The sequence below is a fragment of the Colletotrichum orchidophilum genome (genome assembly GCF_001831195.1).
Source record: "Colletotrichum orchidophilum strain IMI 309357 chromosome Unknown Scaffold_277.1, whole genome shotgun sequence".
In the NCBI taxonomy this organism is placed as follows: domain Eukaryota; kingdom Fungi; phylum Ascomycota; class Sordariomycetes; order Glomerellales; family Glomerellaceae; genus Colletotrichum; species Colletotrichum orchidophilum.
The window spans coordinates 1-16,588 of record NW_019173233.1 but is presented as its reverse complement, the minus strand read 5'-3'; the positions used below and the strand labels follow the sequence as shown (position 1 = coordinate 16,588).

General features: G+C 53.5%; 5 protein-coding genes across 5 annotated transcripts; 3 read left to right on the top strand and 2 right to left on the bottom strand.

Moving 5' to 3' along the window:
* Positions 1-2,287: 2,287 nt before the first annotated feature.
* CORC01_14366 (uncharacterized protein) lies at positions 2,288-3,774 on the top strand (the record flags this gene model as incomplete). The annotated part of the gene is made up of 5 exons (XM_022625977.1): positions 2,288-2,392; positions 2,642-2,713; positions 2,984-3,160; positions 3,456-3,546; positions 3,671-3,774. The coding sequence occupies 5 exons, from the start codon at positions 2,288-2,290 to the stop codon at positions 3,772-3,774; spliced, it is 549 nt and encodes a 182-aa protein (XP_022467518.1).
* A 2,167-nt stretch (positions 3,775-5,941) lies between these two features.
* On the top strand, positions 5,942-6,952 carry CORC01_14365 (uncharacterized protein; the record flags this gene model as incomplete). The annotated part of the gene is made up of 4 exons (XM_022625976.1): positions 5,942-6,134; positions 6,260-6,288; positions 6,350-6,493; positions 6,566-6,952. The coding sequence occupies 4 exons, from the start codon at positions 5,942-5,944 to the stop codon at positions 6,950-6,952; spliced, it is 753 nt and encodes a 250-aa protein (XP_022467517.1).
* Positions 6,953-7,730: 778 nt separating this feature from the next.
* On the top strand, positions 7,731-9,210 carry CORC01_14364 (Cys/Met metabolism PLP-dependent enzyme; the record flags this gene model as incomplete). Its single annotated transcript, XM_022625975.1, has 2 exons — positions 7,731-7,964; positions 8,155-9,210. 2 exons carry the CDS (start codon positions 7,731-7,733, stop codon positions 9,208-9,210), a joined length of 1,290 nt encoding a protein of 429 aa, XP_022467516.1.
* A 663-nt stretch (positions 9,211-9,873) lies between these two features.
* Positions 9,874-11,533, bottom strand: CORC01_14363 (uncharacterized protein; the record flags this gene model as incomplete). The annotated part of the gene is made up of 8 exons (XM_022625974.1): positions 9,874-9,943; positions 10,018-10,253; positions 10,319-10,352; positions 10,406-10,495; positions 10,556-10,712; positions 10,785-11,053; positions 11,114-11,179; positions 11,247-11,533. The coding sequence occupies 8 exons, from the start codon at positions 11,531-11,533 to the stop codon at positions 9,874-9,876; spliced, it is 1,209 nt and encodes a 402-aa protein (XP_022467515.1).
* A 1,794-nt stretch (positions 11,534-13,327) lies between these two features.
* On the bottom strand, positions 13,328-14,056 carry CORC01_14362 (polysaccharide deacetylase; the record flags this gene model as incomplete). The annotated part of the gene is made up of 1 exon (XM_022625973.1): positions 13,328-14,056. The coding sequence occupies one exon, from the start codon at positions 14,054-14,056 to the stop codon at positions 13,328-13,330; it is 729 nt and encodes a 242-aa protein (XP_022467514.1).
* Positions 14,057-16,588: the final 2,532 nt, after the last annotated feature.

Sequence of the window (16,588 nt, the reverse complement as noted above, 5' to 3'; positions counted from 1 at the left end):
CGGGGAGGACAGGCCTGGACCTCGAGGAGTCGTGCTGGACAGGGACTAGACCGAAGGTGACCGAAGCCAGGATCCGTCTCGAGCAGAGTGTGCCAGTAGCTGGGTTGCCTCTCCATCGTCCAAGTGGAGATGGGAGGAGACATCGTGTGTATTCACAACGAGAGCGCCAAGTGAGGACGTGCATGTGAGGGCGAGTGCTACCACGTCCGTCGAAATAGCCCATCCCAAAAGGGGATTTGTCAGTCGGGTGTAGTAGTAATTGGGTTCGTAGTGTTTTCTGAGCACTGCTCCCGTACTGCTCGTACTCATGCCCGCTGCAGGGCATGGGTCTGGATTATCCCTGCTGGACCCATCGAGGATCCCATCTCGCGGATCGAGACAAATTGCTAGACCTGTTTGCGTTTGGTCCAAGGCGCTTTGGGATGACTCTCCCTCTCCGTCAACCGTCTTGCTGGGTATGTGCCGCCGCCATGTCAAAATGCTTGGGACAAGGCCGGGCGCGCTGGAATGTTCACCCTCCGTCTGCAACATCAAAATGCGAAAGCGTATCCGTAACTACAGTAGTGGTGGTGGTGGTAGTAGTAGTGATAATACCGGTAGTAGTAGGTTAAGGTAGGACGCCACATGAGGAAAGAGTTGTGGGGAATTCGGGGGCGGGGCCAACACGTTACTACGACGGAAGTGGTCTCAGATGGCCGTTTGCGGAATGCAAGGTACGGCGCGGGCTGATCTAGTTTGACTTGGCGCCGAAGGATGGGCGGAAGGGCAAGCCACACCTGATTTCCAGACCGGGACGGGCACCTTGGCCAGCTGTTGCCTCTCGTTCAATCTCATACCTCCCCGCCACCTCTACAGTATTAGGTACAGAGCACCATGTTTCTCATGTTTTCGGTTGCAGACAAGCCACTTTCGCCCACGTTTTCGTCACATGACCCGACCTGTTGTGTCACTCACGATAGACGTGAACAGACGGCCAAGAGGTGAGGTGTACTTTTTTTTTCCCGCAGATTTCCGCACTTGCCGCATGTCTGCCGCTTCCACGGAATTCTAAGAACCCGGTGGACGTCTGCCATGGTGCCGCGTCCTAGGTGTACAGCAATATCGCGATCCAAGTGGTCGATTTCGACATAGATCCGAAGTGGAGAAAGTGGGAGACGGACGCAGGAACCAGACGCATCAACGCGATCGATGCATAGTCTCAAGCTTCCAATGGCCGCTTCGGTCGCGCTACCCCTGGAGATACCGCATTCTTGCTGATCTCTCGTCCTGCAGTCCTGCAGCATACGGGCGAGTGTGTGCTTCACACAGCATTGCACCGCGGGTGGGGCCCCGTGGCACTCGAGGCTCGACCTGAAAACGACCATTGGCCTTGGCGAACCACGGGAACCGTGTCATCGAGTGCTACTCCAGCGGCGAGCAGTTTGCTAACTTGTTTGAGCTTCACTCTCCTTGTGATAGCAGCCGTTGACCGTCTGGCAGTGAGTCGTCCGATGTTGCTCGGACGCACGCTCAAGAATCGATCATTTCATGTCCTTCTTTTCTTAGGTACACGGGCACGCATGGGGTTCGGCCTAGCGCCCCGCCGTGATATCCAAAAGCGCAGGCTGGGGAGAACAGACATCGTCCGGTCAGGTACCGCGATGAAGTTATCGAGCCTGGGAAACCTAAAGGGTGCGTGGTGCAGGCGTTTGATGTCAATGCGACTTTCAGGCGCCGGTCTCTTTCGTCCTTCTCGCGGACAATCGAGATTACGTGCGTCTCAGCATCGACCACATCCTTTGGCAGATCGCGCCTGAAGTCCTTGGTGGTAGGAAGTCTCTATGCGCAGTACCCGTACCTCCCGCCAGAGATCGATAGATTGAAAAATGGACTCAAGCTGCGTCCACCAAATGGCAGCGTGTTTACCTCCTCATCACCTCAGAGTGGTCAAGCAGCCAAACTGATAAGTCTGGCATATATTGCAGCACTCGTAGATCTTGTCCTACCAACTTGAATGGATTCCCGACCAAAGCCGCCTGTTGGATACCAATACTGTGGTCCGCACCAGAAGCCCGAATATCAAAATCTGATTAGTAGTTAAGCCATACACACTTCATTCAGGTTTTCGACAGGGTCATTGTGCGATGGCATCGGCACATCAGCACTGAACCTCCACTATGGCGGAGTACACAGCACCCAGATCAACCTACCAGCTAAAGCTATTTCGTTGATGGCGGGTTGATCACTTCGCTGTCAGATGGCGCACCATCTTGGCCTGGGTTGACGTATAAAACCCGAGTCAATACAGATGACGAGGGTCCGCTTCAGATCCTGTGTCGATGACGAAGACGCTGGCGACGATGGCGAGGATTGTGGATCGACCGACAAGACGGACAAAGGATTGAAGAAGCGCGTTGGTTATAGCGAAAGCGATCTCGTGTGAAGCGCGACGTTGCGAACCGAATCCAGGTCGAAATCGGCGGACACTCTAGCGATCGTCTTGAGACAAAGAGATATTTCGAGGTAGGCGCAGTAGATCTGTCCTCTTCCGTTCCGATGGACCACCTATTTAATGCGTGGAAACTGATCAGCCGACGATGGTGACAATTCGAAGCCCAGCAATGTGTTCCCGCTTCACAACGACTAACATGGCATCAATTAGTCAACCGCCAAAGCATATGACAAGCATGATCAGAGTCCGTCGAAGTCAACATGGCACCACGACGGGGCCGGTGTCAGTCATCGACGACGCCTAGACTTCTGATGTCGACCGTCTTTCTGAATGGTGCGTGTCTGTTTGTAGCGTGTCCGCTGCATCAGATCAGGGCGTTTACATTCCCAGTTGCCTGTCGGACCGCAGCCACTTTAGATAACCGAACTCACGATAACCCAATCCGGCGCCATGTTGAACCACGATGTGAACGGCCCCAAGGGCCCCCAAATACGCCCTTCAAGCTCCTCGTGGCCCATTGGACAATAGCAAATTCTCTGGCATTTGTCCCAGCTCAGGCGTGCGGGCACTGGCCAGGCCGATGGCACCTTTCGGAGGACCCAAGCCAGCGAAGCCAGAGCCGGCGAGGGCGTCCGGGAAGGCGAGTCTTATTCGAGACAACCTACGGGCACGCGTCTGAGTGTGAGCAAATTCCGCATGCAGGCGACTACGATGGAGCTGAAGGTCAGGGTAGGTTGCAGGCTACTTCCAGGCCGGTGATTTTTTGGTTTAAAAAGACGCAATTGACCTCGTGTCGTACGTTGACATATCTGGTGCCGGAGAGCTGAGTTCCAGCGAAGATTGACGTTCTCAAGATGTGCGATATTTCCACGACGCAGAGATTGACGACTCTCTCTCTCTCTCTCTCGTACATCGGCATGATTGGTGTATCTGGTTGTACGATGGTGCATTCGTGGTTCGAGAAGGCGAACCGAAGTCGTCCCCCTCTGTGGCAATTCCCCTCATCACGTATATCCCTGAATAGCTTGATCCCACTCTCATCAGCTTCGAGGAAGCGTGTGGTGGGGTACTGCGCTGTGCCGGCCACGGCGGTGACCGACTCTGCTCTCCGTCCGGTAAGTCGATGATCCGTCGAGGGGAAAGACGGGTCGAGTAGAGCGTCATGTAATGAGCCGACAGGCGCAGCCAATTCAGGTTCCGATGCCGTCAATCGGGAACATTTGGAGGGACACAATACAGGTCCGCAGAAAGGCAGTGGAAGAGGGAAGGTCAACACGGAGGTCAAAGGGTTGTTTTTGCGCCCCGATGCCGAGGCATCCGAGGCGCACCGTCCGAACGTATAGGTTCGCCCAGTGTCGTGTACTAGGTACTGCAGATGAAGGCTTGACGGCGGGTGGTAAGGTGGGGTGGGCAGGACGGTGCCAAAAGTCGAGGCGAGACGGAGAGGAGATGTCCGTTTGGGGGCCGAGGGTTGATGCTTGTGACTGATCAGAGGTTTGCCAGTCCCACCCGGTCTGCATCTAGAAACGACTGAGGTCTCGGCTCGGTCAAATGAAGACGCTGAATGGTGGGCCTAAGGTATTTAACCGCTGTAACCAAAAGAGAAAGAATGCCAGGATAACCAGGCTTTGGAAAGGGCAGACCGTCGCGGGGATTCGGGGCTCAAGGTTGGGCCGGACAAGGTGGATGACGGCAGGCGTCATGGCGGGCTTCCAGAAGGGAGGTGGGAGGGCACCATGCTGTTTGGGGGATTATATAAGAAGGCAAAATTCTAGGTACATGTGGTGATAGTGTGTCCCGGGTGCTGTCACATGTATCGACCCGCATCCTACCTCAGGGCGGCGCCCTTGGGCCTTGGGGGCGGCTGAACAGTGTACATACATTGTACTGACATGGGCAGGCAGGAAACACTTGGGACAAACACATGTCATCGACCAAGGTCCCTTGCCCTGTGAGGGCTTCTCGGGCTTGCAGCAGCAGGTTCGGTGTAGCCGGTCCAAGACTCCATCCACTGACGGTGACAGTGGCAGTAATCATGACTGAGCTAACGTTCGATCATGTCTCTCTCCAGTGCGCTGGGTCGTTGGTGGTTCGTTCCAAGTTTCCCGGTTTCCCGAATCCCCGTCTCGCCCAAAGCAGCCACCATGGCAAACCCAATTCTCGTGGGATGGCACCGAATGCTTCGCCAGTGCCAGGCTTTCCATGCTGCCCATGATGCCCACGCTGCCATCTCTCCACTGATGGACATCGGCCTACGCAGTGTTTGCAAAGATGTTGGCTACGTCGTTGGGTAGCTGGGTCGTGCCGATGATCTGCCCACGTCGATGATGGGGAACCGCTGCAGCATCTCACACACCTTTACCGTTTAGGGCTCTCGGACTTGATACTTTCGACCAACATCCCTACGGATATTCCCTGCCATACGGACACAGGAAAAGCTCTTCCCAGTTCCCACTTGACCCTGAACTGTGAAGAGATGATGGCGACAAGTCCGGGCGGGACCGCGAGTTTTCACAGCGGCATCGGCAGCGGCACCGGCTACTTTACCTCCCGTCACCTTAGCAAGTTACCTCATGATCCAATGGATGCAGCTGCAAGAGGGTCATTCGTCACTTCCAAGTCTGATGTGCCCCCCCTTGCGCCTAGTCCCTGAGTGGCAGTAGCGCCTGTTTACGTATCCGCACCAACTTTTGCCGTGCCGTGGATGAACGAGCCTATGAGGGCACGAGGGAGGCAAGGAAGGGAGGAAGGAAATGTAGGCACGAGCGGGAAGAAAAGGCATGACAGAGACAGAGACCAGGGGAAGGCAAGCACAGCCCAAAACCTGCAGATTCCCGCCCGATGATAATGTCCGCCAGTTCTAGCTCGCATCCATCTCTTCCACAACTCTCTCTTCGTCTTCCTCCCATCCCAAACGCAACCCTGGTCCCAACCCAACGTCTCAATTACGTCCTCAACACTGAACAAGCGCCAACCCGTTCCCCAGTCTTCGTCTTCCTCTCCCTGCGCTTCACTTGATCGCCATCATCTCCTGCATCCATCTTCTCTCTGATACAGACCAATACCCATCCGCGGCCCGCCTTCGCCTTTGCGCATCCAAGCCACTGTCTTACCTTACCGACCTTAGTACTGTACATGTAGACTAAGACTGGGCCCTGGACCAACTCAGACTGCCCGCCAAAACGACACCAGCATTACATCTGCCCCAGTGGGAAATAGGACGCTCAAGATTGCCATATAGTTCATCGTCATCCCGCTACCCGCTACCTGCCTCCCCCCTACCCCCGCCTTCTGGGTCTACCGATCGATTTCTTTGTTGAACGCTCCAAGCATCAACCTCGAAACCACAAACGCAACTCGAAACATTACGCACCAATTTTTTTCTCTCTAGCTTCCAATCCGAGTCCGCACTTTGGGCTGGTAGTCATTATCTACACCGTCACTCCAAATTGAGATTTGTTTCTCACCAACAAACAAACCGAACTTGCCGCTTTCGCACCATCCTCCGCCATGCCTATTCGCAACCCCTTTGCCCGCCGCCCGGGGCCTGCCGCTCTCCATGCAGATGAAAACTCGCGACCTGACGGCGATAACCCGTCGCACCCTGGATTTGAGAAGCAAGACACTGTCGGATCAAAGGCATCGTCTTCCCTCAGTGTGATGAGCTCCAAGAGCCAGGACAATGGCGAGTACAAGATGAGTGGTACGCACCTTTATCCATGCACATTAGCCCCGACGCACCACCACCGCCAGCACTACCTACCACCCCTCGAACCAAACGGCGCGCAGCATGAGAGACCATTTGACTTACTTTTCTCTACACTACAGTCGTAAATGACAGCGGCGTTTATCTTCCGGTGTGCACCCTGCCAACAACCTCTCCTAATCCCCTTGACGTTTGCTAATGCCCATGCGCAGCCATCCCCAACTGAAGAAAAAGGCCTGTGGCCGAGCAAGTACCTCGGCTCTGGCCGCAACTCGACAGACACCCGCAGCAACAGCGGCGAGATTGAGCACTTCTCCATTTCCAGAGAGTCCTTTGATTCGTACAGGCGATCATTTGTATGTTGAGACTTCCCAAAAGAGCCCAAACCGCTGTTTGTGGCGCCACCGCTGACCGCACTTGCGTTGCAGGACATCACGGCACGGTCCCCAATTCCTCAGAACGACTTCCCGGCGCGCCAGAGTCTCGATTCAGCCCGCTACCCTCGCCTACCTCGATCCGCGCTTGACAGGCATCGGGAACTTCCTACCGCTGACGAAGGCTTCGAGGACGTCGGCCTGGACGACCAGAAGCATCAACAACAACACCTACATCAATCCAGCCGCATGCGCGGCCTGTTCTCGCGCTTCGGTGACTCAGACCACAAGGAGCCAAGCGCCAACTCGCCCAACTCAAGTGTCACGCGCTTCCTGAACGGTGCTGGAAGAAAGCGCGGACAGAGCGGACAGGGCTCAGAACTAGGAACCATCGAGCGTCCCAAGTCAGCAGCGTCGGTCGAGACTACAGAGATTCATTGATAGTGCTCTCCGGCAAAATTTGTATATACGTTTCGGTCGATGCAGCCTTTGACGGCTTGGGATTTGGCGTTTGGCTGGGATATGTCCCAAGGTATGGGGTGCATTCGCTATGACATGGTTAGAGTTGGGGCAACCAACCTGTACACTCGGCGGCCTGAGCCGTGTATGCATATACGGGCAGTTGCAAGTCAATGACTAGCAGAGCTCCGAGACCGAGCGTCTTAGAAATGAGCTCGTAATGATAATGATATTGGTTGACATGTCTTGACCTCAGGAATACCCGTGACCTAAAAGGTGTCAAGTATGGTGAGTCGGGGTATGAGGATTCTTGATTGAGAATGGTTGGGAACACGGTCCGAACACCGGAGGGTTGGCGGAGACTGATCCGGCAGCTTGTTCCAATCGTCAGTATGCTACTTGACGTGATTTTGCAAAGACTTTGTTTCGCCATGCACTTATCGCACCATGACCCAACTTCGGGGTTTGGTCTCCAACCCCACCTTTTGATAAGGTTCCACGCAATGGAGGGGCAGAGACGGCTTGTCCCCGCCGGTCCGCCCGCCCCGATCGTCAACCGTGCCGGTTTGTTGTAGGTGACTACTCTTTATATTTTTCCCCTTTCTATAACACACCTGAAGCTTTCCCCCCTTGAACTGTAGTTCACAACCTCCTCTAATCGGTCAGACTTTGTACCCTTTCTCGCCACCTGTACCAGGGAAATAGAAACCAATAAGAGCCAACTGAAAAGCGCCCCTCCCCCGCTCATATTTCCGACACAATGGCTGGAGATATCCCTACGAACGGCGACACGGAGACCCGGGCCGCTTCCGGGTCCGGCTCCGAGGTCCCGACGACGGACGACGGCGTCAGCAAGCTCTCGCTCGCTACGCTTACTGTTCACGCCGATGACGGCATCAGCAGCCACCGCGCCATCGCGCCGGCGATGCATGTGTCGACGACGTTCAAGTACAACCGTAACCCGGATGAGCTCCGGTATGGAGAGAATGTCGATGTAAGTGTCTTCCGCTCTCACAATCCCGCTGGGTTGGGCTTCAACGTTTTCGGCTACTGTTGAAGAGTATGTTGAAGAGTATGTTGAAGAGTATGTTGAAGAGTATGTTGAAGAGTATCAAAATGAGCTTCACAAGTGAGAAGGAAAAAAACCAGTGACAATGACCAACTAACACCACCAAACCTTTCAGCCCTCTGCCCCGGGCGACTCCCACGTCTACTCCCGCTACTCGGGCCCCAACACAACCCGCCTCGAGGCAATCCTCTCTACCGTACTTGGCGGCCCTTCCCTGACCTACTCCTCGGGCCTCTCCGCCTTCCATGCCATGCTCGTCTTCCTCAACCCGAAGCGCGTGGCTATTGGCGGCGGTTACCACGGCTGCCACGGCGTCATCAAGATCCTCACCAAGCTCAACGGCCTAAAACAAGTCGAGCTCGATGAGGCCTCGCTGGAGCAGCTCGAGGCGGGCGACGTGCTGCACGTCGAGACGCCGCTGAACCCCACGGGCGAGGCGCGGAACCTGGCTTACTTCCGCGAGGTGGCCACCCGCAAGGGCGCGTACCTGACGGTCGACGCCACGTTTGCGCCGCCGCCGTTGCAGGATCCGTTTGCGCTTGGCGCGGATGTGGTGATGCATTCTGGGACAAAATACTTTGGCGGCCACTCGGATATGTTGTGTGGTACGCTGTCGCTGAACCCAAGGCACGCGGACAAGTGGATGCCGGAGCTGTTGATGGAGCGGTGCTTTATCGGGAGCGTGATGGGGAGCATGGAGGGGTGGCTTGGTGTGCGGTCGATGAGGACGCTGGAGTTACGGGTCAAGAGGCAGTCCGAGTCGGCGACGAAGCTTGTCGCGTGGCTTGACGGGGAGGTTCGGGGGAACCCCGGGGGCTTGGTGGGCAGCGTTGTGGACAAGGTTCAGCATGCGAGTTTGCAGAAGGCGGATCTCGAGGGAGGCGATCAGTGGTTGAGGAAGCAGATGCCTGGCGGGTTCGGGCCCGTGTTTGCGTTGTTGCTCAAGGACGAGGGGGATGCCAAGAGGTTGCCGAGCAAGATGGCGCTTTTCCACCATGCTACGTCACTTGGAGGTGTTGAGAGTCTCATCGAGTGGCGCGCCATGAGCGATAGCGGGTGTAGCAAGAGGTTGTTGCGGGTTAGCGTTGGTGTTGAGGGGTGGGAGGATCTGAGGGATGATTTGGTGCAGGCGTTCAAGGAGCTGGCGGAGGAGAAGAAGAAGAGGGTTTAAGAGATGGGTGCGAGGCCGTTGTGCTTGGCTGGGTAGGTATGATTTGATAGAGTTAATAGAGAGCCGCTTAGAGTGATACAATGATAGAATGTTTCGCCTTTAGAGATGGCTCAATCAAGTGCTGTATCGCAGTCCTTTGGCCAGATGTTGGGGAGCATTCAGGGGTGATTCATGTGTGAAGGGATGAGTGATCGAGTGAATCGAATTTGTGCCATGCCAGATCTATCATACTCTTTGATTTATCAATGATCTATGACTTACCTATCTTTACTTGGTTTTGTGGGGAGAAATTTTCGTTCCGGGCTGCTTTGAGTGTAAGCTGTTGACGTTCTGGGAAGTGTGGTGTTAGAATATCTGAGGGATATAGTCTCGTTCGTGTAAAAGACAAAATAGCCTGCTCTCCTTGACCCTGCCATGAGGCTTTTCGACAAATTCACAAGCATGGTGATCTCGGGGAACAGGTTGAGCAGCATTTGAAGCTGTCTATTGCATTCAAGAAGCATCCTAAGATAGGCCAGAGAAACCACGGTCCGCATCTCGGCATCGCAGAATAAAGAAATCACATGAGCTGGAGACCACGATCTGCAAAAGAAAAGCAGTGCAGGATATTTGCCCTGAATCCAGTCTCTGGCCTTTGTCATGTTTCCATTCTTCAACTTCCCTTCAAAGCAGAATGTCCAGGGAGCCATCCTTGCTCATGCAGCCGGCCAGCTTGTATCTGGTCGACTCGAGCCTTTGTTCACTCAGTTAGCTACCTTGCCTCAGGTTCCACTGGGAGCACACGAGAGAGCACCGGAAAACACTTACGTGAACTGGACAGATCCGGTCACCATGCAGCGGCACGCATCGCAGTACTTCTTGATAATCTTCTGTCCAATCTCTCCGGCGGCTTCCTCCAAGACGGAAGCGGCGCGCTCAAAGATGGCGACAGAGTCCTGGAGCTCAGTGAGCAGGGAGTCTATGGCCTGCTGGAGCGATTTGCCTTCGCCCATGAGGATGGGCACCGCATTCACGACGCTTTCGGCTTTGGCGTCATCTTGAGGCTATGTGAGAATGTGAGCTGAGATTCATTCTGCAGTGGGTGCCATGCCTTGGACAGGGTACTAACAATCTCTTTCTTGAGAGAAAGGATGTCGTTGGTGCTGTGACTCTCTGTCAGAATGACATCCTTGATGCCCACTCGGTATCCACATACATCCAGATGCCTCTGCTTGTCTCCTCCCAGATAGTCTGGACCTCTTTCATGTAGCGAATATGCTCTGGCATGTTCTCCGACAGTCCGTACCTAAGCCCCAGACTGTTAGATTTTTTTCTTCTACTGCATTATGTCTCACATAGCACTGACTCAATAAGCGCGCAAAGCGTCCACACGGCCGCCGTCCCATGGCGGAGCTCTGAGTAGGATTGAAGGTCGGGCAAGTCACCATGGAGACGCATAGCCTGCTCCTTGTGGCAGCTGTTGATGTATCGCCGCATCTGAGTCATGAAGGTCTGTCTCTGCTCTTTTGTTCAGGGTTAGTTCGCACTCATAATGCTGATTTTCAAAAAAAAATAAAATAATGACAGGGACTCACCACGAGTGTACGATTTCTGCAGCTCGGCTCCGATTGTCTTCAGTTCAGTGTTGGCAAGATCATACTGAATCGCCGAGCCATCGTCGAAGCCAAGGCCGAGAACATGCTCAAGCACGTTGATAGTGTTGTCGTGACGATGTTTGGCGTGAAGGAGGTCGTTGCTGAGGTCGTCGCTGCCCTGCTGATCGATGGCATCATCCCAACAGAAGAGCCAGATGATGTAGAGCGCCAGCGTCTGGACCTGGTCCCAATCTGGGTGAGGGTAGTATCTGTGTGAAGAGTCAGACTGGACTCGTGGATAGTCAGGGGGATTGGTGGATCAGGCTTACAAGCTCACGAATCTGGCGTAGTTGGCCTCCCGATATTTCTCACGAAGGACGGGCGACTTGATGAGCCTGATTTCATGGCAGAGGTGAATAATCTGTCATGATTCCTTTGATTGATTTGATGTTCATGACTTACCGATCCAAGGTTTCCTCCACGATGGGGATGATGCGCTTGTAATGAACATTGGTCTTCTTGACAGGCCATCCCTTAAAGATGTCGTAGAGATTCGGAACATGAAGGATCTGTCCCTTGAGGGCCTTGATGGTGGCCTGGGCCTCTGAAGCTTGCTTGTCCATTGGAGTTTTCTTGTCCGTCGGGGCGTTGGCGAGAGTTGTTCCTAGTAAGTTTGCTTTGTTTGCGTCAGCTGGACCGGGGCAGCACTCGTCCGGACAGAACGGGAAGACAAGCTGGTCAGGGTGCATCCTGACTGTGCCGCAGATCAAATTGCCTTCCACTTCAAAGCGAGATAGCAAAGGCTTGTTTTTTCTTTTCCCTTCTCAAAATTGCCTTGGTCATGAGGAATGGGGTGGTGATGGAAACATGAAAAGTCTGCTTGAGATCCTCACAGGCGGAAGAAAATACTTACTAGGTGAGTAAATTCCAAGAGGAAGGTACCAATATAGAGAAGGAGAGGAAGGAGTGAGCAGATTATGGACTTAATAACATGGGATGGAATAACGCGAAGGGGGCCCGGAGCTTCTCGATGATTGAGGGCCTCCCGAGGCCTTATATTCAGGTCCAGGTCGTCTTCTGTCAACCAAGCCCAATCGATCCCCATGGTCGAGCGGTATAACGCCCTGGTCCGTTAGTAAAGAACTTGGTGATGAAATCCTGAGAATTCTTCTAAGATGGAGGATCTTCGTAAGGTGCGCAGTTCGATTCACGAACTGCGCACCCGAGCTTTTGATTTTGGGCCCCTTTTCTACCGTCAATTTTCCCGACTTCTCTCCTTCTTCTTATAATTTCTAGATCATCTATCATTGTTAAGCCAGCCTAGCTAGGTCTTATGACTAGCTCGACGTGTAAAAACTTTGTTGTTTGAGGTTTGGATCGTTGATGGAGATTGTGATACTGCTCCTTCCTTTAGAAGTTTGGGGAAACAGCTGGCTCATCTTAGCCTTGAAGCCCTTTACCCACCGACCGCGATGCTCCCCTCTCGCGTCCGACGAGAAGGTGGCATCTGAGGTCGTTGTAGACTGCCGGATATTGTGGCCTTCTGTTCAGGGCCGGATGATCCGCTGCAGCGGAGTATTGAATTTGTATTTGCGTTTTTCCAGTGAAATGCAGAAGCATCCAGTCAACCTACAAAGCATCAGTATGCAAGTCATTGTAATGTAGATCTCCTTGAATTATGCCGAGAACCACATGCAGAAAACTAAGGTGATGATTCGCAACCTGTAGCCATCATCAATCCTAGAACAATGTCAAATCAACTCTAGATAGCTTAGTATTGAGCAAAGATGTGGACCAGGACTCTCGTTACCACCTTGATAGCATGTGGCAGCTTTCAATGCGAAGCAACAAGGCCATGTGAGTGGGGATCTGGAGATACTTGGACAGCTTTTCGCAGGTCTGTCGAAGACCAAAGGCCGCCGAGGATGTTGTGGCGAACCAGTCTCGCTCTCACTGACGGCTAATAGCATGGGATTGACAAGCTCTATTGTACAAAGATCTGCCAGGCTCTACAACGGCGTCAATACACAGCGCCCACCTTGACAAGGTCGCGAATCGCCCAATCGACTCCCTCCGAGTGCTCATAGTCTCACGAGGTGTCACCCAGGTCTCACCGAACATCTTTGTGTCGCTGTACTGAAACAACCGGATGTTGGGAGGGCCAAGCTTCATCAGTCCACAAATCAGCGAGCATGCAACCCTCGATCATGCAGCAACCCGTTTCTTTGTACAGTGTGGGCTCGAGGCGAGACTTCTCGTCATGTTCAAGCTATTGTAGGCAACGTGGTATTGCACCGCATTGGCCTAGGCAGGGATGGCGTGGTCATGACGTTCCGCATCCCGGCGGCTCCATGCTGCGGTCAAGGCCAGCTATGACCGCGGAATGACACGCTCTGAGAAGTCGCCAATTCATTTGAATATTGATTGTGTGCGCGAACCTCGAAGCGGTCATGAACTAGAAGCTGGTTGCCGCACATGCACAGTTGCAGTTGCCTTCTCCGTCTTGGTGTGAATGATTGATGGTCTCTTTCCCAGAAAGTGGCTTACTTGTCGGTGTCGACTTCCTTGAGTAGCTCCGTGAGATTGAGGATCCTATAGCCCCGTCTTTTCAGCTCCGGGAGTACCTTACGCAGCATGGGGACGGTCCAACTCCTTCTATCGTGGCATATGATGATGGCTCCTGGGCGGGCCATGCTCAAGATATGGTTGGCATTCGTCCGCCAAGAACTGATCTGAGCGTCGTGTGGGTAAACACTCCCCAGAACCATCCTGTATCCCAATTTGTCGACTAGCCTCCGCATCTTGTTGTTGAAGAAGCCAGAGCCCGGACGGAAATATCCAGCCACAACGGGCTTTTCCTCGTACTCGTAAGCAATCTTGATCTTCCGCCTGACCTCGAATATGTCCGATTCCAATTGTCCCATAGGTAGGGACCGAGAGGCCTCGTCGTGCATGCCATGGTTTCCCAGCTCGCTGCCAGACTGAATTATAGCGCCCGTATCTTCCTCGCGACCGTTCATCTGGGATCCAATAAGGAAAAAGGTAGCGTGTGCGTCGTTCTCTTTCAAGACGTTGAGGATGTCGGCTGTATGCTGTGATGGCGCATCATCGATCGTGAGGCCGATGATTTTCTGGTCCGTCTTGACCTGCCATAATACGTCGGGCCATCGTCGCGCAAAGTAGTTGATAACAAACGGAGGTGGTTTGTAAATAACGTAGAAGGGGACGGCCAGGAGTACGGCCAGGGCGAGGAGAGCCAGCAGTGTAGCCATTCGGTTCCTCCGCACGCGTCGGCGAAGCTTGTTTGGGAATCTGAAGAGCGTTATTCGTGCCATCGGCCATCCATTCACCACCTTATAGTTTGTCGAAGCAAGAAGGGGAGAGGAGGCATTATCGAGACAGTCGGGTTTTGGGGTGATGGGTGAAACGAAACGCAACGAAGCCAAGTCCAGGCGCACAGCTTCATCATAGCTGCGGCAGGGATGGCCGCGTCCACTTGAGAACCTGTGGCTGGTGGTGGCTTTTGTCACTAATCGAGACTCGAGAGGCACTGGGATGGATGCATGTGGCTGAGACTACCAGCCTCCGCCCTCCGGTGCCCCGCACCCCGGTCCCTCAGTGACTACAGGTACTTGCCGAGCACTCGTTTATTTCAACCTCCATGTCGACGCACCAATACCGAAGTCCCTTTCTGCCAACCGTTTCCAGCCCAGCTATTACCCATGACCGAATCTCGTCAGGCGGGGCATAGCCTCCATGGTCGATTCGCATCTTGAGACCTTAGCCTTTCCGCTCGTCATGACCCGGTGTGTACGCCCGCTCTAGGCTGCATGATTACCGTCCTGGCGCAGATATCAAACCAGGATGATTGCTAGCCGCCATCGAAAGATGAGGCCAAACCGGGACACCTGCCCTTTTGAAGAAGAAGAAAAAAACCCGAAAGAATCCTTCCTTGTCAGAAAGGCTTCAGAGATCTCACAGTGCTTCGGAATTCTCAGCTGCTGTGAGGCTGCGCATTGATTCCCGAAGCCGATCCCCGAGTACCGTCTTACAGTTGGCCCACAAGGACCTCCTTATATTATGGCCATCTCTGGATCATACTTGATCACCAAGGCTACAATCAAGCCCAATTCCTCGGTCCCAAAGGGCTGGTTGGTGGCACATCCTCATGGATCCTTCGCCGCACTTTATCCATCCTCCTGGGAAAGAAATAAGCTTGTAGAGGTCCCGGTCCCGCAACGGCAAGGACGGCAAGGCCAGACTTGTAGGGGTTCTCTGTTGATACTATTCAGGATGCAAAAGCTCTCATGAGGCCTATATAGGCTTCCGACTTTGGCTCAGAAGAAGTTCCTCGTCAGGCAGCCGCTCAGGGGCCATGTCTTTAGCTACAGCATTTGATTTCTTAATTATCACAGCTCGGGCCCATGTAAAGATCGCTGCGATGGCCATTGATATTTGCATATTTTTAGATTCAATGAAATTTGATTAGATCCAAAACTTACACACCATCACTTTAAGTGTCGTCGTGCTTAGCTCGCTCAACAACATACATGAACTCGCCTCCGGCATCTTCTCCAAGCGTTGTTCGGAAGAGAAAGAGGGACGAGTCATTTCGCCGCCATGCTCCCGAGTCCTTTCCGAATGATAAACCTCTTTCTGATTTTCTCGTATACAAGGGCAATCGCGATAGGCGCGTTTGCAGACGACTCACAAGTGTCTCCGGAGAAGAAGCAGGCGCAGAGACAGAAGCGGTGAGTTGCCCTTGAGCCGAAGCAATTCATGGGGAACAGCAGCTCTTGATCCACCCAGGACGACGAAATCAAGACATGGGCTACTAACAAGCCGGTTCATTTTCTTGGCTTCAGCCTACGAGCTGCATTTGATGTATTACGATTTACGGCGTAAGCGTATCGGCGTTGGTGAGGGTTTTCGATGACCACTGTCCTTCACGCATGGCAGAAGCAAACTGGAGATACCCAAACTTTTTCTTCCCTGTCCAGAGAAATGCGGGGGGGCGTGTGGGGGGGTGGCTGCTATCAAACTTCCACTACTCTTGGTTTGACTCTGACCTTCGTCCTTGCCGAGCGCTGCCACCCTTCATGTCACAGCGGGCGGGCTTGACGGGGTCCAAAGCAGTCCGCTCCGAGGCTTCCGGGTCGCGGTGATTCGGCGCCGTACTTCGGGGGTTCCGAAACAACGCGGGGTCTAAACTCTGATCAGGATCGCGATTTTCCCAGGCAAGGCGCAGATGAGCTCCAGCGAAACGCAATTTGGACAAAAAGGGAGATCCTGGCCTCCGCATTGGCCTGTCGGCACTACTGACACGGTTCAGGATTTGAGAGGGGGCGGCGTCATCCGATGTGTTGAGATGTGATGAACAGTCGGAGAAAGTTTGCCCATGTTTTGACCTTTTTCCCAACTCTTCTTCAAAACGTAGGGAAAGTACAATATACACAATCTCATTTCTCAACGCCGTAATCGAATTGGTGATTCGCCGCCAATAACGAACGAAACCCGATAGCATCACCAAATGAAGGAGCAACAATGGCCAAACCGCAAGCTCTCTCGGTCGTCGAGATACCGAGCGAGTACATTTTACGAATAGTATCTCGCAATGAATTAAGCGAGGGGCCCTGAGATCTTCGAGTCTGCGTCGTCTCGAGACGTCGGAGACTTGATGATCGCCTAATGCATAGAAAAAGAGCCGCATCACATTCATTGACGGCACAAGAAATGCCAACCGACAAGCCTGCCGCTTGCATTTCGTCCAAAGAAATGGAGAGAAAAAAGGGAACAGGGGGGGG